Genomic DNA, 26,391 nt, shown 5'->3' with positions numbered 1-26,391 from the left:
AATGTGGGTTAACTCTCTTTTTCTTTCCTTTTTTTTTACTGTAGGTTTACATTATCAAAGTGGCTTGGTCTGATGGCAGCACTGAGAACATTTTCAGGCGCTACAGTAAATTTTTCGACCTTCAGGTGAGTTGTGTACTAGTACTAGTACTAGTTAGGCCTACAGTATACTAATGTGATCATAAAAATGTGAATGAAAATATAATGAATCCAAATATTAGCATCCTTTTTGCAACATTGAGCATAATGGAAAACTAAACCAGTGTTGCTGTTCTTTGTCAAGGAACCTTGATGAAGTGATGCCAAACCTTAAGTTTGATGTCATGTGCAGAACTAAAAGCTTAGTAGTTGGAGAGATCAACATGGATTTCACTGATGGTCACTGAATTGCTGACGTTTATGTGGCAGGAATTCAGTGGTGCAACAGGAAAAGCCATCATATTCATGGCTCTGTTTGAGAGAAGTGTGTAGAAACTTACTTAAGATATAATCTAATTTGAGTATGCTTCTGTGACAAGACCGGTGAACTGGATTTTGGCCTGTTGGTGGAAGTCTGCACTTTCCAATATGGCGGTGTCAGCATTTAAATCGGTTGCCTTTTGTTTGTTTGTTTTTTCGCTCCGAGAAAACTGCAGCTGATTGTTTGGATGTTGGTCATACGGTTCTTAGTCAGATTGGCCACTTTTAGATCCTGACAGGCTACGTACCAGTTTTCCAGACATCAACAAAATTAAAGTTAACTAAATTGTGACTGAAATATATTACTTTTGTACAGTAGAATGTACTTCTCAAAGTAATAATAGTAATATTAATAATACAATTATTACTTAAATAATAACTTTATTTTTAAGGAATATCACACAATTTGTTTTTCATATTTTAATTTTAACAGTAAACCTCAGTTGTGCTGCACATTGCAAAAAAAAAAAAAAAAAGTAAAAAAAAGTAAAAGATAAATTAAATTGTTAATGTTTTGTGCCTACGTTTGATTACCACTGTTTTTGATAAAAATATTTGTATTAAATCATAAATCCAGAAAAAAATAAAACAGACAACACAGATTGTCTAAAAAAAAAACGTTTCATTGGGCCTTGGCATATAATAATTGGCACACTGAATGTTTTGATTCATAAGGAACTTCATGAGTTGTGCAATGATATCTCGTCCAGATCACATTGACCTCTTAGTCATCTAATTTCTTTCCTTTAAGACTGGTCATAAAATTAAAAAAAATAAAGTCTATTACATAAAAACACAATTTATTTATTTAAAAAAAAAAAAAAAGATTCCTTACTCCTTGGCTAACTGCTAGTTTTTAAGACGGTCTTAAAGGGGTGGTTGATTATCTTTTTTAACTTTAGTTAGTGTGTAATGTTGCTGTTTGAGCATAAACAACATCTGCAAAGTAAGCTCAAAGTTCAAAGCAAAGAAGATATTTGCTTATAAAGAAACAAACGGCTGGTAGGGACTACACATTCCTCCCGGGTTTATGTAAAAATGTACATAAACCCCTCCCCCGGGAACACGATTTATAGATTATCATGACAGAATATGCTAATCAATGACTAGACGATAACTACACATAAATTCATCAATATTCATACACATAAATACATAAATTCATCAACTAACCATTCAGAAATGTTGCATTTTACATGTTGTCAATTCTTCTTGAGTCTCTCCATTATTGTCTGACTCCGGTTTGAACATAAACATTGACATTTACAGTGCTTGTCTGTGTAAGGGTAAAAGGACACAAGCTGTTGAAGCTCCGCCCCCTGTGCCGGGAGCAGCAGCTCATTTGCATTTAAAGGGACAGACACAAAAACGGTGCGTTTTTGCTCACCCCCAAAAAGTGAACATTTTAACATGCTATATAAAAATATCTGTGGGATATTTTGAGCTAAACTTCACATACACACTCTGGGGACATCAGAGACTTATTTTACATTAAAAGGGCATTATACAACCCCTTTAACAAAGAGGCTAAGTTTAAGGTTCAAAGACTGCACATGAATAATAAATTATATTAATACTAAAATACTGTAGCTCAGATGAAATAAAAAAGAAAAAAAAAGATTGTCTTTTGAAATGACATTGAATTGACATTGGATCTTCATTAGGAGGCTTTTCTGAGCAAATATCTATTTATAAATTGTGATTAATTTAGTTATTTAATCATAACATTTTGTAAGTTATTCAGTTTACATATAATCTATTGACAGCCCTAATAATTATGAATGTAAAATCAAGATCATTGAGTATGCTTAATGTAAGTGAGTCGTTCTTGAGAATGAGATCACCAGTTTAATGCCTAATATAAATTACACACAGATCAAAGCACTAAACTTCAAGGCTTGCGAGAGAACAAATTCTGATTCACCAGCAAACAACTTCTTGTTTGCCGGGGTACATCTGTGCTGACTCTTCTTCTCTCAAATTATAGGAGCCAAAAACTTGTAAACATTTATAACGGAAACCCACTATTATTAGAAGCACTTAGCACAGCTGAAGCTATTCACTAAATTTGGACAATTGGTCAGAAATCCCCTCTGCGAGGTGTGCCACAGCTTCCTGAAAATGTTACAGGATATTTTCTCTGATGGGCAATTCCACAGAAATGTGAACCATACCATGGAAAAATCAGGTTTTTAGCAAATGAACAAAAGCCCTTCAAATAATTCATAGGTCTGAAAATGTTAACTGTAGCATTATAATGGATAAATTTTTTATATATTCTAATATTATAATAATTTATTGACCACAAGAGGTGTGCATCCATATTAATAGATTTCCATACAGCCATGTTTTCATAAGTAAAATTTATAAAAAGCTAAGTTAAAGGAAGTTCCCTTTCGAGGGAACTCAACACCGCGTCAGATTGACGCTATGGGAACACCTCTGCGTGGGCCAGTGTCTGAAGCGTGTGTGCCAACACACCAATGAAATTGACCTTGAAATAGGTTACGAATGGTAAGCGAGTCAGTGAGACTATAAATAGATGTTCAAACATGTGACATCATCTTCTTCGTCTTTAGGAAGCCTCTTTGTTTGATGTGTGTGTGTCATTGTTTGTCCTTAGATTCCATCGGTTAGGAGTTCTTATGGCAAGCAAAGCATTTAAAAGATGTGTGCCTCCTTGCACACGCTTTCTGACAGAGGATGATAAACACAATATGTGTTTGGGACACACAACCTTTGTTTGGGAGCGCTGCATGCCCGGGCATCTCTTGAGAGAGGTGGCTGCCCACATTGTGATTGTTTTTCCCTAAAAAAAACTCTGCTCTTGCCGGAATCTCTTTGATGATTATGGAAGCCTGGCATCTGCGCCCCACGGTTCAGGTCCTGCTACGGCAGCTCGGAGATTAAAATCTTGGTGATCGCAGGTCAAGTTCTGAGAGATCTGAAATGGGAATTCCCCTTACTCAGTCTTTATCCGCTAACTCAGGAGTTCTCAGGGCAGACTTGGAAGCCCACTCTGTGGCTTCTTCCGGTCTGCCTGAGAACATAATAATGGCCCGATCTGACTTCGAGGAGTCTAATGTGTTTGAAGTTGAGGTAGAAACAATTCCTTCTTTAGCCCTAAATGCCACCAAACAGACGGCCCGCGTTATTGGCGTTCTATGGCTGAACCTTTTGGGGATCAGGCAGAGAGATAAAATGACTCTTCTTGACTCCCTGGTTTTGCCATTTGGCCTCTTTGGCACTGCAGTTGAGAGTAGTCGAGAGGTTCAGAGAGACAAAGTTTCAGTTGGCTATATTCACTATGTATATTCCCCGCCATGGCTCTGAACCTTCGGCCCCAAAAGAGCCTCCAGACCCCAACCAAACACCAGAGTTTGGAGAGATGGGTCCACACCCTGCCTCTGAGGAGTCGAGCGTTAAGATAATCGATTGAGAACCTGGAGTTAATAGCGGTGTAGTAGCCTGCCCTCTTCCATGGAATCTGTTGGCGGATGTATGCATAGCTGAGGCCTCCCTAGCTCCTGACAAAGTAAGTTCCAGCACTGGAGCTTGAAGTGAGAGTATGAATGTAGATGCATCAATTTATATGCCCTTCCTCAGAGCTCGCAAGGTACTGAGTAGACAAATAAGTACAAGGCCACACGGCTGGTCCCTTGGGGGTTGGAGGTACGAGCCTTTAAGATGACGCCCCAGTGAAGGGCGATTGTTGCCCTTACTACAGGTCTAGCTCGGAGGTGATCGTGCAGACTGGGTTCGGCTCGTTGCAAGAATACCTGCCCGCTTCCATTGAAGTTGTTAGGGACGCACCAATATGAACATTTCGTCCGAAACCGATTACCGATAATTCTTTATATTTCAAAGCCGATAACCGATATATTGACCGATGAATCTAAATCCAAATTTGTATATAATTTTTGAGATCCTGGTTACAAAAACAAAAGTCACCATTAAAAGCCATGTCCCAGGCACACAATTATAATGATGTTCTCATTATAATTTTATTTAGCCTATATGTCAGACTTGCGCTGCACTTAACCGTATTTTCATATATTTTAAATCATATTTAAAGCAATTCAAAACCATCATGTTGAACAGTGTGCATCTGAAGTGTCTCAGCTGAAAGAAATAATCCATTATGTATTGGCTTTAATATATCGGCCAAATTTTCTTATCGGGCCGATAACGATAACACTAAAAAAGAACATAGATCGCTCGATACCGATATGGTGGCCGATATATTGTGTATCCCTAGAAGTTGTTGGTGGTCGAGTTCTACTTCCTCTGCTACCCTCTTCGGCATCGTGATAAGGCCGAAGGTGAGAGCAGGAACAGCGGTAGAGTTAGAGGTGTTGCAGTTTGTGCTTAGTCTGAGGACAGTAGCAACCTGCACTTTTCTATTGAAGTTGTTGATGGGTGTGATTTTGGTGTTGCTTCCTCTTGGTGTTGCAGTAGAGTTAGATGTGTTTATCTATGTAAGGATGGGAACTCCTGCACTCATCTATTAATGCGTTGCCCCCACGTAATGAAGAAAAGGGGACTATCCTTTTCTTCCTGGCTTGGTCTTAGAATGTGCTTATTCACATCCTTTGGGCAGGCATTTGGCAGTATGGTGGCATTGGTATTGACGTTCCCATAGCATCAATCTGATGCAGTATTGAGTTCCCTTGAAAGAGAAGGTCTTAGGGTTATGGATGTAACCCCAGTTCCCTGAGAAAGGGAATGATACCATAATACCATACAATTTTTGTGGTAATCAGTATTATACTAAAATGCTATAGATCGAGCTTAACTTCTACTGAACCCAGCATATTCAAGGTTAAGTTTGATGGTGTTCCTTCTTTATTTTAAATGTCTGTAACCATGTGTTATGGACAAGACACTTACAGTCACTTCATATCAAATCGCATGGTTAAGATGAAGTGGAGAAATAAAAAAAAACAATGCTCAATTGTTTACCAAGATTATTCATGTAAATAGCTAATCACTGAAATAAATAATAACAAATTAAACTTGAAATAAAATAATTTGTTGTGATCATTTTGACACAGATTGTGATTAGAAATGCAATATAATAATTTATTACATGGCTTGGTTGAATTCTAATGTAGAATGTGGTCTATTATTTCTTGATAACAGACCGCTAACTCACCGTTGCCATGAAAAACAGAGCGTTGCTATGGACGCAGGATTCTAACCGTAGAGACGGAACGGACTATTTTCTTTAGCGGAAGCAATACAATCATTTTTAAATCAATAAACTCCTTTTTAAATCAATATTTTGTGTCAAATTATTGATTTATTTGGTAGGTAGCCATGTAATAAGCGGGATAATGTAGAGCGAGGCGGTTGTTATAGCGAATACAACCCCTTCAGACTCCGCTTCGCGTCGGGATCCTGATCAGCCTGTCGGGGTTGTATTCGCTATAACAACCGCCTCGCTCTACATTATCCCTTACATAGTTAACCATCTTATCTTTAGTACTGCATTTAAACAAGTGGTGTTTTGGTTTTTGAATGTAAACAAATAGTTGTCATTCACTGCCATCGGCTGACTCGGCTGATATTTATTCGTTCGGTTGATATTTATTCGTTCTTTGTTGTCTCTATCATATGACGAATGTGACTGCTTTGGTGACTATTTCCTCAACTTTCCCTCCATTTCTCTCACTCTCGTCTTGTCTTTCTTCCATGAAGAAGCATGAGTTGTTGAGAAACTCTAGTGCTGATGCAGCACATAGCAGCAATGAGGCAGGGCATGCAGAGTGTAAATACAACAACCACTAATGCATTTCAATAGTGAATCAGATCGTATTATAGTCGTCTGAATGTGGTTTTGTGTTTCGTTTTTTTTCTCTGTATTTGGGAGTTTTGCAAATGGTGGAACATACATTTTCATTCATACCACAATGAGTTTTAACCAGTATTTGATTAATGGCATCACAGTGAAGAATTTCTTTAAGTTCAATTAATCTTTCATAGCATTTCACATAGCATAGAGATGTAAGACAAGATGGCTGCTGAAGGCAGGAGTGGGTCGTGCCCCACTCATGCCCTTTGTATTTTACAGTTTTCTTTAATGTTATTGAGTGCTTGGACCTACAACTTTTCTGGAACTCATTACCATCTGACATCAAGACTGTACTTGACTTCAAAGTGTTTACTTCCAGGCTAAAAAAATGGTTAAAAACCAACCAAAAGTGTACTAAAAGTGTGGGTCTAAAAACCCAACCAGGGACAGGAGTTGAAAATGAGCATTTGCTATGCATTTTGCTAACTTTTTATGCAGCACTTCAGTGACAAGCTTGCTTTGACACTATGTTTGTTTGCATTGTCCATGTCAAATAAATAAAATAATAATAATAATAACAATTAATCTTTCATTTTATCAGATAATATCAGTCGGTGTTCTCTAAATTCATGTTCAGGACACAGAGTTTGCCCTTTTGAAAAATAAGTATTCTTTAGCATACTTTTAAAAAAAAGTTTAAAATAATTTACTTAAGAATTTCATCAAGTGCAAAATAAATGTAATGTTTTCTGAGACTCAGTCGCATGCTATTTACAATTACATTAAAACTTATTATAGAATGCAAGTAGCTTAATTCACTTAAGCAGGACTTGAGTACATCTACATATGTCATTTTTACTTCCATTGTCTTTGAAATATGGTTAAAGTATGTACTGACAAAAGTACTGACGAGCATTCAGGGTAAACTAAAATATACTTAATAAAAAATATAGTGCCTTGCACACCCAAATCATTTGTAGGCACAATATAAATTAGAAAATATAAATCATGCAGGCATCATGCATGTAAATATATTTGTAATTACACATTTTTAATGATCGAGTTGCAATTTACTACATTTAGAACACACACATACACTACAGTTAAAGGGGTGGTTGATTATGATTTCACTTTTCTAACTTTAGTTAGTGTGTAATGTTGCTGTTTGAGCATAAACAACATCTGCAAAGTTACAACGCTCAAAGTTCAAAGCAAAGGGAGATATTTGCTTTTAAAGGGGTCATATAATGGTGCATGCACTTTTACAAGTTGATTGTACTGAAATGTGTGTTGGCAGTGCCTGTACACAACCATCATAAAATTATAAAAATCCATCCAGTGTTTTTTTTTAAATCTCCTTATATGTTTTCCCCCCGTCTCAAATCAAGCCATTCGATCTTGTGACGTCACACGGTCGGACGCCCCTCCCACGATTGTTGATTGACAGCAGCGTTTCAACACAGACCCGCCCTTGCTCGTGAGCGAGCTGTCATCATAGTCCGCGCGTCATTGTTGATACGCTGGAGCACTGTCTATGAGCAGAATGGCATCTAAGCGATTGTGGTGTTCTGTTCTTGGGTGCAATAAGGAACACAGCAGTCATTTTGATGTTCCTAAATCCGAACCGCTGAAGACGCAGTGGCTGAGTTTGTTTTCAAAGGGAATATTCCCCACGATCAACGTCAATGCTGTCATGTTTGCGCGAATCATTTCACACACCAGACTGCTTTACAAATGAGGGTCAGTATAAAGATGGTTTTGCTAAGAAGCTGCTACTGAAAAAAGGATCGGTACCAACTATTCGTGTTCCTGCTGCACCTCCAGAAGACCTGAAGTGAGTGTAACGTTTTATTAACCTTTATATTAATATTTATATTAATCTTTGCAAATCGCTAGCACGCTTCATGATGAATGCGGCTGTTTACACTCATGAACGGCATGTTTTCTATGTACAACGTTCTCGATATAATTCATAATCCCACGTTTATAATGAACAACGCGTTATGGTTATTGTGTTACTGTGTACGCACAGAGCAGAGGGGCGGGGTGAGCAAAGCTCATTATCATTTAAAGACACATGCACTTAAACGGCGCGCCGGAAACAGAGTTGTTTTTGACCAGGTAAAATTAGTGTTTTCTTACAATACTTATGAGAATTTGTAATTAAAGTATATTACAAACTTTTAATTTAGACCCTAAATAATCATATTAGCTTGTACAAAAATGGCATTATATGACCCCTTTAAATATAATGCCGTACAACAAACGGCTGGTAGGGACTACACAACATTCCTCCCGGGTTAGTGACATCACTAACCCTAAAATTTACATAAACCTTACATAATTTACATCATTCACTAATAATTATGCAAATTATTCATATTTATATGCATAGGACTTGTCACAAAAATAAATTAGCCTAATTCACAAAACGTACGTACGCACATGAATTTGTTCTTAACCTGGTTCTAATGTTAATGAATTTGGAGTATTCTAAATGAGCAAGGTTATTAATTTGCATATAACACGTCCAAACCATTTTAACACGTCCAACCACGTGCCCCCGGGAACGTGATTTAAAGATTATCAAGACAGAATATGTTAATCAATGACTAGAAGATAACTACACATCAGCTACATAAATTCATCAACTAACCATTCAGAAATGTCCTGTTGCTTCTACATGTTGTCACTTCTTCTTGAGTCTCTCCATCATTGTCTGAATCCGGTTTGAACATAAAAGGCTAAAAGTTTTTGAAATTTTCAGTGCATGTCTGTGTGAGTGCAAGCCAGTGTTGCCAGATTGGAAATGAAGTATCGTACCAGAAGCTCAAAATTATCATATTTGTAAGAAAATTATCGTACACGAGTCAAACCTGTACAGAATACAGTCAAGAAATGCATGCGCTTCGTGAGGCACACTAGCACACACACACACGCAAGGTCTCTCGCTCACTCCCTCTCTCTACACGTTCTTCCGGCCGGTAGACGTAGAATCCACAGCTAGATCAATGAGAAGCCCTATGATTACAACGACCATCATTTGAAGTGTCACACAGTTCTGAAATTATCGTACATTATAAGATTTTTTCCATTATTGATCGTACATCGTACAGAGGTCAAAATTATCGTACAAATACGATAATTATCGTACATCTGGCAACACTGGTGCAAGCTCTTGTAGCTCCGCCCTCTGTGCCAGGAGCAGCAGGTCATTTGCATTTAAAGGGACAGACACAAAAATGGTGTGTTTTTGCTCACCCTCAAAAAGTGACAACTTTAACATGCTATATAAAAATATCTGTGGGGTATTTCAAGGTAAAACTTCACATACACACTCTGGGGACATCAGAGACTTATTTTACATCTTGTGAAAAGTGCATACCACCCCTTTAAAATTAAACAACACATCAAAATAAGTGGATTTTGAAGCAAGATGTTTTAAAAGGTTCTGTAAAGTAAATATTTAATTTGACATTACAAAGTGCTCTTTTTAAAAGTGTACTTAAGTGTGTTAAGAAACGTAGGCTCACTTCATTTTACAGTGTCCTTGTTACACGTTGCATGTTCTTACTATTAAAATAACAACTTTTCTACTACTTACTTACTACTTAAATAACAACATATAGGCTAACAACATTCTTAATTATTACTTTCCCCACATTTTAGAATAATAATATAAATATTACGATATGCCACAAATAGAGGTAGGGTTATTATGTTGTGACCAAAAAGTTCAAACAAACTCAAAACTATAGTATATTTAAGCTGTGAATTTATAGGTAACAGCTCTGCACAATCTGGACACCATTTCAACCAACCAGTTTTGTAAAGAGATTTGTGTGTAGACACATTTTATATTTGCCCTCAAAACTCATTTTAAAGCATTTCAGGTTTTGGAGATCATGATAAACATAAATTCCTCTGTATGTCAGCAACTTACTTGTCCAAACAGCTCAAGTTTTGCTGAACACTAGCTCAGGCGTGGCTCTCAGACATATGGATGTGATTAGCATATGTGAACTCCAGAGAGACGCATGTCTGCTCTTCACATCAGATAGATGCCTGTCCTGTGAGAAGGGGTTTTCTCTTTGTTCAGCTGAGGAAGAACTGATTGTATGGATTTATCATAAAGGAATTTCAATTCCTCCTATAAACAACATTTACTGGAGTCATGTTCTTGGCAGCTTTTACTTGTTCTCTTTTCAGTTCCTCACATCCACTGCTGTTACTCTGAGGGGCTGATTTACTGTCTTTTATTGAAAGCACTGGGTCTCATTCACTAATAATTATGCAAATTATTCATATTTATATGCATAGGACTTGTCACAAAAATAAATTAGCCTAATTCACAAAACGTACGTACGCACATGAATTTGTTCTTAACCTGGTTCTAATGTTAATGAATTTGGAGTATTCTAAATGAGCAAGGTTATTAATTTGCATATAACACGTCCAAACCATTTCCAGATAAGGGTTTTATGCTCAGCCGTTCATCACTCTCAGCAAACAGAGGATGCTTTCTAAAGAAGCTCTTTTGCTTGAGAGCAAGAATCTCGAGCAATGCCCCGGTAAACACCTTTATACAGACCCAGATTACAGACCTCTGACACCAATTGTACATGTAGAGAAACTTCGCAGCTCAAGCTGTAATGCACCTTCTCTTACTCTTTTCTTGTATGTCTGTAAGGCCACCCTGAGTTTGTAATATTTATGTATGTGTTTTCAGTTGTTTCTTTCATTTTCCCTGGAAATTTATATTACATTTTAGTATGGAAGTTGTTGATGAATCATGATTTGTTTGTGGAAATGTGTATGCAGGGTTAGTGAATAAAAGAGTAGTAGTTGGTTCACCGAGTGTCATTATTTCCCCACTCTCTTGTCGTTCCAAACCTGTATGACTTTCCTTCTTTTGTAGACCATAACATTAGTTCTTTTGTAGAATGCAGACACTGTTTATTTCCACAAAAAAAGATGAGAGGAATGGAATGAAAGTGTCAAAAATACTCATAAATTTAAACCAAGGTTAACTGAAAACTCTGTGCAGTAGTTGTAAAATTTTATTTGCACTTCCACGTACAATGCGTAAGAACCAGTGACTTATGGAATCGTTGACATAAAACGTGGCTTGATGCGTCTCAACTCAGCATATTTTGAAGTCACAAAAGGGAATGATATTTGAAATGTACAGGTGTACAATACAGAAGGTGTGCTCAGTAATTTTTTGCAAAAGAATAAAAAGTGATGTTCAAACCCGAGTCAGACAATGATGGGGAGACTCAAGAAGAAGTGACAACATGTAGAAGCAACAGGACGTTTCTGAATGGTTATTGATGAATTTATGCAGCTGATGTGTAGTTATCTTCTAGTCATTGATTAGCATATTCTGTCTTGATAATCTATAAATCGTGTTGAGGGGGCGGGGTTTATGTAAATTCTAGGGTTGGTGATGTCACTAACCCGGGATGAATGTGGTGTAGTCTCTACCAGCCGTTTGTTGTAGTCCTTAAAAAGCAATTTCTTTAAAAGCAAATATCTCCCTTTGCTTTGAACTTTGAGCGTTGTAACTTTGCAGATGTTGTTTATGCTCAAACAGCAACATTACACACTAACTAAAGTTAGAAAAGTGAAATCATAATCAACCACCCCTTTAAACATTGTATTCGCATGCTGTTCTGACCAACCAAAGCGTGCACACACTAAAAGCCTGTCAAACAGTTTGTGTTATTATTACAGTTATAGTTATTAAGTCATTATAATTGCATTTAAACTGTCAAATACACATACATAAACACAGTCGGTTATGTCTTAAGTGAATGTAAACAGTTGGGAGAAAACCGGATGCGTTTCTGTATATTAGATCTGGGAGGTCTTAAAGTGACAGCTTCCTAATTAACCTGCTGCCGTTTCATTGAAGTCGCCATGAAATCAAAAATGTTTTTTGGCTTTTAGTATGAATATGTTAGTCTTACTGTTATCTATAAGCTAGTGAGCTCCAAAAAAAACTACAAAATTCATGTTCAAAACTTAGTCTCTCACTTCCGCCAATATTGATCAAGGATTTTGATGACATCACTCTGCACTTCAGCTTCTCATCAGATTTTCTGTCCAATCAAATGCTCTCTAGAATCTGAAGCTCCGCCCCTTACATTATAACACCCCCTTACATTATAGACGCTGAAGCTGTGGCTGAAATCGGTCACTTGTTGACACATTTACTATTTTCTACATGGTGAATGGCACATAGTGCACTATATAGGGTATAGTAAACGATTCAGATAGTATACATATGCTTTCCATTGGGGCGAATGAAGTCTGGTTTCACGTTAGTGTCACGCGAACCACCGCAGCTCCAGAGACACGACACACAGAGCGGATCATGTAAGTCATATCGCGAGTTGCACAGACCAGAAAACATATCGGACACATTTCAATTCTGCACAGAATGCTGTATTTTAAAGTGATATGGAGATTAGGAGGAAACTGCAGCTTTACCGAGTCGAGCTCAATGGCTCTGGCCGAGCTGTGATATAAACTAAACGCTATTGGCTATCTTTAAAAAGGGGAGGAGCTGATTGATATGCCCCGCCCGTCCTGTCTTCCTGTTTCTGTGGAAATTATGATAACACATTGAATAATGCTGCATGTTTCATGGCACTTCGGTGGGCCTTTAATATTAATCAAAAAACAAATGACAAAGAGAAAATCACTTACTGCTCTTCACTGAATAACTCCATTAGCTTTAATAAGAATCAGTGTATATAGAATTTATACAGTGAAGTCTATGTAGTGTTTTATTTTTACGTTTATTTATTCAATTTCTTACTTGAATACTACTGTTAAATACACCTATTGTGAAAAAATAAACCACATTTGTATATTATATTGTATTTGTAATGTGCATCGTTTTTCTTATTTTTAAGCTCACCCCTACTTTGGCCTAAATGGTCACTGTCACTCTTTTTTCTTTTATATTTTGTTAACTTGTAAGGCTACATTTTTAAATTAGGGAAATTAGTTTGGCTGTACTTCTCAGTCACTTGTAAAATAGTAAAACCAACATGAACAAATGATATTTTTGCCATATCGCCCACCCCTACTACTTACTACTCAATCATAAACATGTATGTATATCTAAAAAGAACAAGAAAACTATACAGTATACTGTAACAGCAGACACAATACTAAAGACACAACATGTCTGTCACAATGTAGTAAACTCGCACAACCTAGAATTAATTCAAAGTCTTTAATTAAACAAGCATGAAGACCATGGTTAAGCAAATATATGTAAAAGTGGCTACTTTAAAGATGTTCATATCAAATATAGTTTCGATTTATTTTACAATCTTTGTAACATTACATCATTTCCATACTTCTATTTGTTTTATTGAATTTTCTGTTTTTCTAAAATGTTGAAAATAGTATGTGTTCTATTTTTTTACTGGTAGTGTTTGTAAAATTTTAAAATGTAAAATAGCATTATTAAAATCAAAGCCATTTATATGACTCTCAGGCCTGCTGAAGTCTAACACACTGTGTCGGAGACCACTGGTCCACGAAGTCCTTTGCATTATGAAGCTTCCAAGTTTTATTTTTGAAACAGTTATGTGGAGCTATAAAATGAAATCTCAGAAGAGGCAGACTCTGCTCTGTAATGGACCCATGCAGCTCATTTGTCTGTGCGAAAGAGAAAATAAAGAGTTTTATCAATGTGCCGTCATTCAGATGGTGCTGAGTCACAGTAGAAGACATTGTTCCTTCGCTTAATGAATTGGCCAACAACAGTAAAAGCTTTGTCTGGCAGAATGACAGCCTCTCTTTGCTTCGTCATTAGTCTCGAAAAGACACGAGTGAGAACTACGGCACTATTAATGTTTAACTTTTGAACGCGTCAGTGCACTGCATTCCTTTCGTGCTGTTTACGGCAAAAGTGTATGCTAAAAAATAGTGAAGCTTTCAATTTTCATTACATCTGTTGTTTTTATTTGTTCAGTTAGACTTACATCATGCACTTCCCCTCAGCCATTTGCAACTCATTACACATGCTGTATAAGTCATCATTATATTTATGAGCAAAATTAATCACACAACAAAATTATGTGATCTGAAATGCGAAACGTAGGCTCATTGGAAAAACTTGCCTCTACCAAGATTTTTGTAAAACTCAAGAATACATATACCTATACATACAGTTTCAGTCTTTTTCACATAAATTATGATTATAGGGGTAGATTATCGAATAAACTATTTTCATGCTGTTCATTGCACAATACTGTGATATGGCCTCAAAACACTTTTATCTAGGAATGCACCGATATGAACATTTTGCCCGTTACCGATAATTCTTTTTATTTTAAAGCCGATAAATCTAAGTCCAAAGTTTTATATAATTTTGAGATTACAAAAACAAAAGTCTTATCATTAAAAGCAATGTCCCAAGCACAATTATAATGATGTTCTTATAATTTGATGAGTTATTCTATATGACAGACTTGCATTGCACATGTTGCACAAGTGATTCCAATCATATTTCTAGCAATTAAAAACCAACATTTTGAACAGTCTCAGCTGAAGGAAATAATCCATTATTTACCGGCTTTAATATATTGGCCACATTTTCTTATCAGGCTGATAACGCTAACATTAAAAATTAACATATATCGGCCGATACCGATATGGTGGCCGATATATCGTGCATCCCTATATGATATGCACGAAGCAACGTAACATCATTTTGCAGAAATGTCACCACAGGCACGTATTTCCAATGAGCCTGGGTTGAAGATGACAGCAATTTTTTCACTGGTTAGCTTTATGTTGGGTATTGCTTTATAAGTAAATTGTTGGGCCTTGTGGATTTCAGAACTGCTGTGCTGGAAAACGTCGCTCAGCTGATGAATTCAAGCTCTGCTATAGTCATTAGTGAATGAATGTGTAAAATGCACATATGACCTACTTTAACGTACTTTGGAAAGGCACAGGTGTGATTTCATTGGTCCGCAGCTGCTTTTGGACTGGAATAAGGGCCTGTTACCAAATCTCTACAGATGGGAGGAAAATGTTAATTGGTGCCAGCAAATAAAAATAACGTATAGCTGTAAGTGATCATTACAGGGCATTCTGGACGTAAGTATTAACAGAGGGAGGTGTTGGGTATAAAAATGTTCCACTATGTCAGTAGTTCTATGTAGAGCACACAGGGAGGGGGAATGACCATTTGTTGAATGGATTATAATCAGCGACGACTTGTTCTCAATATCCAGTCAAATCCCTAATTGATTCATTCAAGTCCTGCCCTACATTTTTCATCTATGAACTAAAATGAGTTGTCTTTTCACATTGATGTTAAGTTTTGTTAAGTCTGTATTGTTTTCCAGATGGAGCTTCTGGATAAATTCCCTGTGGAAGGTGGACAGAAGGATCCAAAACGCAGAATCATTCCCTTTTTACCAGGTAAACATCATTGCAGAATGACCCTTTGCAAACATTCAAGTCAAGTCATAGACTACAGAAATACACCGATCACTATCTTATATGCTGTTTCTTGGAATCGCTTTGCTGCCGCTTCTTGCTTTCATTTAGGATATGATGTAAACTTGTAATTTCCTTTTTCACTATGCATATGTGTGGTTATCAGCAGTGTCTGCTACAAAGTACTGATCACTTAGTGGAAACAGGGAATCTGCCAGCAGATAGCATGGCATTTGACATATTTGGTGCCACTGTGCATCTTTATATGTTTATTCTGACAACATAATCTAAATATTTCGGTAGGACTTTATTTTACACTCCTGTTCCTCATGTACATAATATGTATTTATTATAGCAACTGGGTTATAACTAGGTACTAACCCTGAACCTGCACCTAAACCTAACCCATGTTGTTACCTTATTTTACAAGTATTTTCTTTGGTAACTACACTGTAAGTACACATACTGTAAAATAAAATACGCAGATTCCTACAATAAAAGTATACGTCAAGTTAATTTCAACTTAGTCAAGTATCAAGTATATTTTCCTAAATCTATGTTCTAGTAGTGTTCTTGTAAGTGAATACTTCAATAGTTCTTGGGACTAAATAGGCCCCATTTTTTAGTTAAAAGGTGTAACAGTAGTCTTTGAGGACACAACTAGTTTACAAGTTTTTCTTTTCCATTGTAACTACACTGTGAACTATACTATAAGAACTTTTAGTTTTAAAACTGTTAGTTTACTAGCTATATACGTCTAGTTATCTTTTAAGTTTATGAAAGTGCACTTTGAAATATTTAACTATTTAATTATTATATTGAAAGTATACTTTCTTTAATTGAACTGATCATACTTACAGTTTTCTCACATTGTGAAAGAATTGGCAGCCAAATGTTTATCTGTTTTTGTTGGTTAACCCTCTGGGGTCTGAGGTGTTTCTGGGCCCTGGAGGTGTTCTGACATGCGCTGACATTAGTGCTTATTTCTGTTACTTGTGACATTTTCATGGCTAAAGTCTGATTACACTGTATTCAGCACAAACTCTGCTACAATAATATATCAGCAGTATGTATGTAAAAGTTTGTAGTTTTGAGATAATGACATTTTTGTGTAAGAAAGCTTTATGCGAGGAGGCGTGAACACATCATTAATGGCTTTCACACCTGAGAAAACAAAGACCCTCCCATAATGGCCCTATTAGTAGTGCAGTCATTTTATGAAAAAAGGTTGAACAAATTGCAACAGAAGCAAACTCAACTAATTTTATATCCTCAATATGTCCTGAGTAAGAAAAAAAAGCCCAGAAGAATCCCATTAGGGGAAAGTTTTGAAAAAGACCCAAATATAGCCTATTCATACACCTATTCATTCTTTTTCTTACGTGAATAGGGTATAAATTTTAACGTTTAGATATCACCATGAAAATTACTGAGTTGATTACTTACAACAAGACAAACAAAAAATGTATTACAAGTTTTTTGAAATTGTTTGTTAACATGGACAGACGGTGCATAAACAATTACATATGTGCTAATTTGCATAAATACCACAACAGATCTAAACATTGGGTATAGCCAGGTGAAAATGTCTTGTTCAATCTTGTTAACACATAACAGTAAAATACTTAATGTTAAGGTCTGAAAGGTCTCCGCTCAGCTCCTCAGTGAAAAAACAAGTGGTGCATGCATCTACTTCCGTATTTATACCCGCGCTGCAGGGCGGAGCGAGGATGCAAAGCTTGCACGCCAATATGTGCATTGGCTCGTTTTATCAATACTCGAAGATGACAGGCTCCACAGGATCCCTAAGCGTGATCCCAATCAGTCGGTACGTCCGACTACGTCTCCGTTCCCTCCTTCAGGGAACAAGGGTTACATACGTAACCGAGATGTTCAAAACAAGCAAATTAAAATAATAGCAGATGTCTTGTTTTAAATAAATGATAAAAACTGAGGTGAAAAAATAACTTCAGTAAGAAATTTAGTTTTGCTATGATTATATAATTGTTCAGTGATATCTTCCAAACATTTTTTAATTTTGGCACAATTTTTTCTCAATGTAGTGTTGATATGGCAACTAGTAAATACACTAGGTTTCGTCATGCTAGCATGTGTGTTACAATTAGCCCCGCGTTAGGTTGTGCCTCGCTCACCCCCACAGTACTAGCAATACTATTTTCAGCAAGTTCAGAATGTTACAGTTAATTTGTTTCGAATGAACATCTGGCTGTAATTAAGCAGGCTGGAAGGTTTGTTTGCTTGTGAATCAGACAGTCTACAAGCACCTGAATGTTGTCTTACATACCAGCTCTTTACAACCATTTAACAAGTGTCTGGGCTTACTGACACAGCACTTTGTCACCAATCTACACAGAAACTCCTGTAATTAGCTGAGCATCATGTACACACACTCAACATCCATTTGTGAGCTTTGTAAACACACTCATTGCAGTGCACCATTTAAACAATCTTTATTCTGAACCTGTCTGCCCCATGGATGATTTGGGGAAGGATAAAAAAAGGTCATTTTAATTTAAAAGGCTATATTATAATAGCTTTAACTTTCTGATACTTATATTTTCCTAGTGCTTGGATATATATATATATATGCCACAATTATGTTCTATTTAGTGTCTGTATGAGTTCTCGTTAGTTACTATGGTTTCTGATTTGTTAATCTTCATCCTACTGTTCATGTTTAGTGTCCTCATTTACTTTGTGTATTTATACTCCATTTTCTGTTAAGTCCTTTGTCAGTTATTGTTTGTGTTAACGTGGTCGTATTATTTTGTGTTAAAGACTTTGTATTTGTCACTATCTCCTTCGTCGTGTGCTTTCTGAGCCACCATAAATGTGACAATATATATATATATTCATAAACAGTATATACTGTAGTAGTCAATCAGATAGTGTAGATACCTTTTTGTATCATCACGTTTCTATTGTGAAAGACAGTTATCAGGTTTATTATTGTCAAGTGTCCTTGTCAAACCAAAATATGTTAAGTTAAAAGACCCTGTACTATTCTCTCACACGCACAATTTAAAGCCTGTTCACACTGACACAAATGTTTGTCGCAAAAATTCAGTCAAATTTTCACATTTGATTTGTCAGTTCAGACCAATGCATTAAAACGGCAGATAGGCTGAATAGAAATGCAGACTTTCTGAGAGGAAGTGATGCTTATAGAAAAGCAGAAATACAGTTCAGGTACACTCTGGTACCCAAATCACTATGCAACTTTCAGTTTTCTTCGCAGTGCAATGGAAAAGTGATTAGAACATATCTCTGTAAAAAAACCCTGAATATTCATCTTGGTGTAAACAGCCAGTGTAAATTCCATTTCAAAAAGCATTGCTTCAGTTCAGATATTTATTTTTAAAAAGCGCTAATGCATACAAGCTTAGGGTACGTTTACACGACAACGATGTGCTTAAAACGGAGAAGTTTTTCCTTTTTGAGTTTTTCGTGTACATAGTCAAAACGACACCCATTCACACGGATCCGCGAAAACGACTAAAACGCTGTATTCTGCTGCCAGGCCATTAGACGGCGATGAAACACTGTAGACTGAACATGTAATACGCATGTGCATAATGTCATCGTCTTCAGAGATTTGCGTTTTTGTTGTTTACACAGAGACCGTTTTCAAAAACTTGCACTTTAAAATCTGTTTTCAAAAGTTTGCATTTACAGGCACCCAGAATGAACGGCCAAAACTCACAAAAAGTTTTCAGTTTTTAGTTGAAAACGGTGTCGTGTAAACAGCCCCTAAGATCTATGGCCCTGGTAAAGAGATCCTCCCCTTGAAATCTGATCACAAGTGGTCACAGGAGTCACATGTAAATACCAGGTGTAAATGGTCTGTGTTGCCTTGATCATTTGGATCATTGATTCGTTTGAGGTGGCTAATACCAGGTGTAACAGGGTTTGTTGTAAATTGACCAATCTGAGGCCATTGTGAGAGGGTGTGGACTCTACCCAGCTCCACTCAGCACATGAGGTCCGGGGCAGTAACCCAACACATTTACACATACACACCACATCACACACACCAAGGTGTTTTTCAGCCTCATTCTTCTGAATGTGCCATTGCTAAAAGATCTATGACCCTAGGGCCTTGTGTGGGATAGCCTAGTTGTTTTCCCACGTTTCACTTTTAAAAAATGTTTTACTACATTCAGCAAAAAGGGACCACAGTACATGCTTTTAGTTCAGCAGGATATGACTCATAAAACTTAAGAGTCTCATTTGTGTTCATTTCTTGGTATTGTTTTATGGGCCACAATCTTTGTTTGGGCAAGTTTCATGCTTGTGGTCTTCCAACGTCTGATAAAATGGCCATGAAGCATGAAGGGACATTCCCAAAGTTTCCCTTTTGCCTTTAAACCCCTGTAAAGAGTGCTGATGAATTTGAGAATGAAGATGCTGATGAATGCAGGGTGTGTTTATAATAATCGTCTTCATTTCCCAACAGGAAAGATTCTCTTCAGGAGAAGCCACATCAGAGACGTGGCCATGAAACGCCTGAAACCCATAAACGAGTACTGTAGGGTAAGTTAGACAACAAACAGTACACACAACAAACCAGCTCACCTGTGATTAGCATTATTTTTACACAATAAAATTAACACTATTGAATACTTGCATTTATAATATTTCAATGCACAGCCCAGTCCATGCTGCAGAAGTCACCTCAAATAAACATTCGGTCATCCTTTACTCACCCTCATGTCATCGTGAACCTGTATGACTATTTTTCTTCCATGGAACACAAAAGGGGAAATTTAGCAGACTGCCAAGCTGCTCTTTTCCATACAATGATATTAGACAGTGACCAGTGACTGAAGGACACAATAGCACCATAATAGTGGTTCAGTAGTCTGCTGTAGCTCTTGAATCTCATTCAGTGCAATATATTTAAATACGGCACGTCAAGAGGTGTCGCATCAGATTTGAGCAAATAGCATAAGTTCTCACGTTTCAAACCTAAATTTTGAATATGTGGAAGTGCAGATTATAAATGAGAGCTACTCTACCGTGAATGGGAAGATTTTCAGTAAATAATGAAAAAATAATGTTCTCATTATTAATTAATTTTGTAAAAAAAACAAAACTCACCACCACACATTTGTAGCAAAATGCATGTGAAGGGTTGTTCAGACCTTTATTCCAGAACGTGATGATTTTTTTAAATAGATGAAAATGTTTAATTTTTCAAGATTTCAAGTTAAAAATGACCCCTACGAGTATTTTCACCCTTCTTTTCATTAAAATGTTTTTTACATGTCCTTTTAGCTGTTGGAGGGTATGGAAAAAAAGTTGCTCTGAACAGACGCATTAACAGCCATTCATTCAAATTAAAATTTGCATCGTTCTGAAAATATTCGTCTAGGTGTAAACTGACCTTTAGCCAGTGTAAATTCCATTTCAAAAAGCATAGCTTCAGTTCAGTTATTTGTAACAAACTGGCCTTTATATGACGTTTACAGAGATTTTTTCAGTGAGGTAAGCAGGAACCAGAAGTAGGTTGACATTCAGAGGGATCAAATATTAATTCTACATCTTCAGATCAGTTTTTATGAGGTGGTCTGCTGTGCGACTTGAATTGCCTTAACATGAGAGACTGTTCTGTCTTAAGTGACTGTTGGGCTTTTGGTAGAAGGGTTAAGAGGGAAAAAAAAAAGCTAGGAATCCACATTTGGCAGCCTAATGTCTTCTTTAGGGCAGGGGTTTGGAGCTGCGCTGAGTTAGCCTTCGTCAGCACATCATGGCTTTTTGTTGACTTTTTAAAGGGCTGTTTCCAACGGAAACTGTATTTTAAAATGTTGCTTTAAGTGTTTTTCTTTTTTTAAGGTGCCTTTGTGAGCGGTCATGATCTGTGACTCGTTTTTACCTCGTTTTTACCTGTGACTCGAAAATTACCGTTTTTACCTCTTTTCCTCTCTCATTAGACACGTTTGACTGTAACTATGTCACTGTCAGCTGATGAATCAGTGCTGTTGTGGTTGGCTATAAGAAGTGATGCCTAAACTGGAGGTGCATAAATTAAGAAGAAGAAAAAAACATATAGTTAGATCATTGCAGTCTGATTTACGAATGACTGAGTCTTATGAGACAGTTATTTTAGACAGTCAGTTTTATCTGAACCCCAAATAACTGAGACCAGTGGTTGAAAGAATGTCCTGAATCATCTTCAGTATTCAACATTTTTGTAGTCTTCCTAATTATGAAAATATGTACATTCATGTCTTTTAAATTGAATTTAATTGTTTTTTGTATTTAAACTGAAGGATTATCCGCTACATACATACTGTTCTATATAGTATGCATATGTGTGGTATGAATGAAATCCTGATGTACTGTATCCACCATGTTGTCATTGTCTTGCGATTTACGGCATCAGTTGTGTTACTTAACTGCCATTCACAACTCCTGTCCATCAAATCGCACTTTGGAAACTTGCGGGAAGCAGTAGGTCATGTGGGTACATGTTTTATGAATACTATGAACTCAGACAAACTACCCTTTTCACATGGTTTTTTTTTGCCTTTTGTTTTTTTGTGAAGTAGGCACATACAGATGCAGGGTTTATCCTTTCAGTTAGCATGCTAACTAATTGTTATGCTAAGGTTTAGGGTACATTTACACGACAACGATGTACTAAACACGAAAAGGTTTGTCCTTTGCGTTTTTCACGTACAGACGGCAACGTTGTCAGATCGATCCCCGCTCACACGGATCCGCGAAAACGAATAAAAAAAATGCTGTATTCTGCTGCCGGGCCAGTAGTTGGCGATGTCGCTTTGTAAAGTAACACTACGTGCTAGGGCTGCACAATATAGAGAAAAATTATCGTTATCGTGATAATAGTATATGCGATATCCGTATCGCAGAGAGGTGCGATAAATTGCATTTATTTTATATGCCAAGCATTTGTGTGATGCATGCATAGGTTGTTTATCCAAATTCGACCAATCAAATGGGGCCTTACTATATTTATACCCGCCTCCCCAGTAGGTGCTATTATGCTATTGGCTATTGACTGACTGACTGACAGAGCAGAGAGTGGAAAATAAAAACTAATGGCGGGAGTAGAGACAAGCGAGGAAAATGACAACAGCGAAGAACCTGTGCCTAAAAAGAACTGTACGTCTGAAATATGGCAATATTTTGGCTTCAATAGAGAAGATGTTGTCATAAATGCAGGTACTGTGTAAGGGGCCATTCACATATTGCGTCTAAAAACGCATGGAAAGCACGGCCGCGCCGCTATCTCCTTCTTTCCACAAGTGCTTGCGTCTGTTGTTGCTATGCAACCATGACCTGCGTGAGCTTGCGGAATTCTGAAAAGTTGAGATGTTCTCATCTCGTCGCGGCATAGGCGGGCCTGGAAAAATGTGCTTCCATTTTGAGCACGCTTCCCGCGCGCCTGCATTTGAAATAACGAATTTGCACGCGCAAAAAACCCGATATGTGAACATAAGTGACGGTGTCACTTAGGCCCAATCCCAATTCTATTTTATACCCCTTCGCCTACCCCTAACCCTTCGCCTACCCCTAACCCTTGCCCCTTGAAACAGAGTGTCAAGGCGTAGGGGTGAAAATATTCCCCTAAGAAATGAGACACCACTACTACACCGTTACATGTCATTATACGTCGTTGCTAGCACCTACGTCACAGGAGATGCGCCAATGTTTATCACAAACTTCCAAGATGCCGTCGTCAGCTGTAGTCTTGCGTGAGTTACAGCTATTTTTTGTTTTCTTCTTCTGAAGTTTGCAGAAAACAATGGAGATGATGATATCTTCGACGCCTAAAGCTGCGTTCACACCAAACGCGAATAGGCACGAGTGATTTCAATGTTAAGACGCGTTTACGCGCGTCTGGAGGTCTTGCGGCGCGAATGAGGCGTTTAGTGCGGCACGGTGGATTCGAATTCGCCTCATTCGCGCGTCTACTTCGCTTCAAACTTTTGCTTTTTACATGCGTCATATTGTTAACGAACTTTAACGATTTTTTTGCAACCGTTTCTTTGAAGAACATGACCGTAAATATGAACACAAGATTGAATGTGACAAAGAAAATGATTATTGGCAGTCATGTTGCCTCTGTAGCCGGTGTATGCAGGTACATTTCTCATACCCCTTCGTTTGAAGTGTGGTCCCGAAAAATCTTCGTTTCATGGGCTATCTGGCCCTTCCCCTTACCCCTACCCCTCCAACCAAAAGAGAATTGAGACAGCCCTACCCCTTCACGTGCACACGGAAAACAGAGGGGAAGGGGAAAGTGAAGTAGGGATGGGGAAATGAAGCCTCATGAATCACTGAGGCTTTCCCCTGACTGTTCCGGGAAAAGATTCAAAGCTTCGAGAGTGTCGAGAACAGCACCGAGAACAGCGCCATCTGGTGCTTATTTAAAATAAAGCAGCCAGAAGCCTGTGTTAGAAGCTCTGGCAGATGAAGCAACCACAACACACTCCATAGTTTCAATGTTATGTGTACAAATAAAAGCCTTACATGTTTGTGTTTGATTTGTTCATTAAATAAATTCATTTTCCCATTAAAGTGTGACAATAAAATATAATAGCTTATAAGCTTATATGATTCAATAAGATTTAATGTAGGCCTACTCTCTCTCTCTCTCTCTCTCTCTCTCTCTCTCTCTCTCTCTCTCTCTCTCTCTCTCTCTACACACACACACACACACAATGAATAAGGACATTGTCTGATAGGATCATCTGTTATTAAATGTCAATATCAATAATTGTAAATATCAACCAGACTGAGGCAACAATGACTCGTTAAATACGATCTGAAGTTCGAGCCTTCTGACACCCAAAGCGAAACGCGCACGTGACTGGACAGAAAGTGAGGCTTCGTTTGTCATCGATCACGTGACTCTAGTAAACCAATACACGCCTCGATACGGGGCTTCACTACAAATTGTGTCGCTTATGTGATACGCGCATCGAAGCTTCAGTGTCATATGTAACATCACTAGAGTGAAGGGGTAAGGGGTAGAATTGGGTTTGGCCCTAAGTCGTGCCGAAAAATGTTGGCCACATCGAGAGGAAACTAATCTCCACAGTCATCTGGAACGCAATCTCAGGGAGCTATATGAAGACTTCAAAAAGTGTAAGCCCAAATCTACCAAAACTGCTAACGAAATGCCAAGTAACAATAACAGAGTCTCACAGACAACCATTAATCAAAGTGTTGCATGTGTAACGTTAAACTCATTATGAAAAAACTGAGAAATTCTTCTGAGGATCAGAAGAATATCTATTAGCCTACCTGTTTATTTTAGTATGATCATTACATATAAATGATAAAAAAACTTAATAAAAATAGCATTTCTCTGGGGAAATGTTATATCGCAAGAAATATCGTTATCGCAATACTCAACAACATCGCATATTTTCCCAGTATCGTGCAGCCCTACGCACTTATAGACTGAACACGTAATATGTATGCGCATGACGTCACAGTTTTCACAAATTTACGTTTTTGTTGTTTACACAGAGATGATAACGGTATCATTTTCAAAAACGTGCACTTTGAAACTTTGAGTTTTCAGGCCCCCAAACTGCCGTTGTGGTGTAAATGAACGGCCAAAACGCATTCATTTTTTTAGTTGAAAAGAGTGTCTAGTAAACGTCCCCTTAGTTTGATTTGCCCTGTCTGTATTCACTAGTTTCCTTGGTTACTATTTATGTTACGCACCTGTTTCAGATTCTGTTCATCAGCCTCCCTTGTGTATTAAGCCTTCAGTTCTTCGTTCTGTGTTAATTATCTTTGTTTTTACGTGGTTGTGTTCATAGCTTATTCCTTTGATCTCCTGAGTATTTCCTTGTTGGATTTTGGATAAATTAAAGAATGTGTTATTGTATATATTCCTTCATCTGCAACCTCCGTTTCTGACGCACTTACACAATCTCATAAAAGTATAACAGGAACTATGATGGACACTTCTGATTAGGCATTACAAACAGCTAACCCTTGAGGTCCAAAGAGGATCGGGATTGAATCTTTCCTGATACTGAAGTCATTTTTTTTCACTGAGAGTTGTGTGTGAGTGGCGGGTCATTTGTGATGTCATGAAGTGCAGATACAGCTGGATACAGTGGGAAAATCCACTATTAGCAAACAGCACAGAGACTCTCCGGCTCATTAATAACTGTCAGTGTGAATGCCCCGTCAACTGACCTACTCACTTTTTTGTATGCTGGAACATGATCTATATTAATTGGGGTGAAATGTCAGAAATGGTGTTAAGATATTTGTTTTGTCGGGTAAATGGAAATCCATGGCACCCCAGAGGTTATTTTATTGGATAATCAGGTTTTTTTTTGTCCATCAGACTGCTAAAAGTAAAACATGAAAAACAAAATGCGATGTTTTTATTTAGTTAGTTTTGCTTGAAAAAAAATCTATTTAAAGCCTGTAAAGCCTTGATATTTTTATTTTTTCAAGTGGAACAGTATTGAACCTTTAGAGAAAATATAAATAAATAAAAATAAATAAAAAAATGTTCTTTTTGAGACTCAATGAATTTGACAGGCTTTTATGGCTCATATAGTATGATATAAAAGAATATGGAGAATAAAAAGCTCATACATGGACAAAAAGATGAAATTCTGATAGCATGTAATGTAAATCAAA

General features: G+C 37.3%; 1 protein-coding gene across 2 annotated transcripts in view; it reads left to right on the top strand.

The window, feature by feature from the left end:
* Nucleotides 1-26,391, top strand: part of sh3pxd2b (SH3 and PX domains 2B) — a 52,855-nt gene that overhangs the window by 10,531 nt on the left and 15,933 nt on the right. For both annotated transcript variants that reach the window (XM_084136076.1, XM_084136075.1), the window contains exons 2-4: nt 45-125; nt 15,633-15,708; nt 20,204-20,280. In XM_084136076.1, the coding sequence (XP_083992202.1) occupies nt 45-125; nt 15,633-15,708; nt 20,204-20,280 (234 nt within the window). The remainder of the gene's footprint in view (nt 1-44; nt 126-15,632; nt 15,709-20,203; nt 20,281-26,391) is intronic.

Source organism: Abramis brama, assembly GCF_963993115.1.
Source record: "Abramis brama genome assembly, chromosome: 15".
NCBI classification, from domain to species: Eukaryota; Metazoa; Chordata; class Actinopteri; order Cypriniformes; family Leuciscidae; genus Abramis; species Abramis brama.
This window is presented reverse-complemented; position numbering and strand designations above follow the sequence as displayed.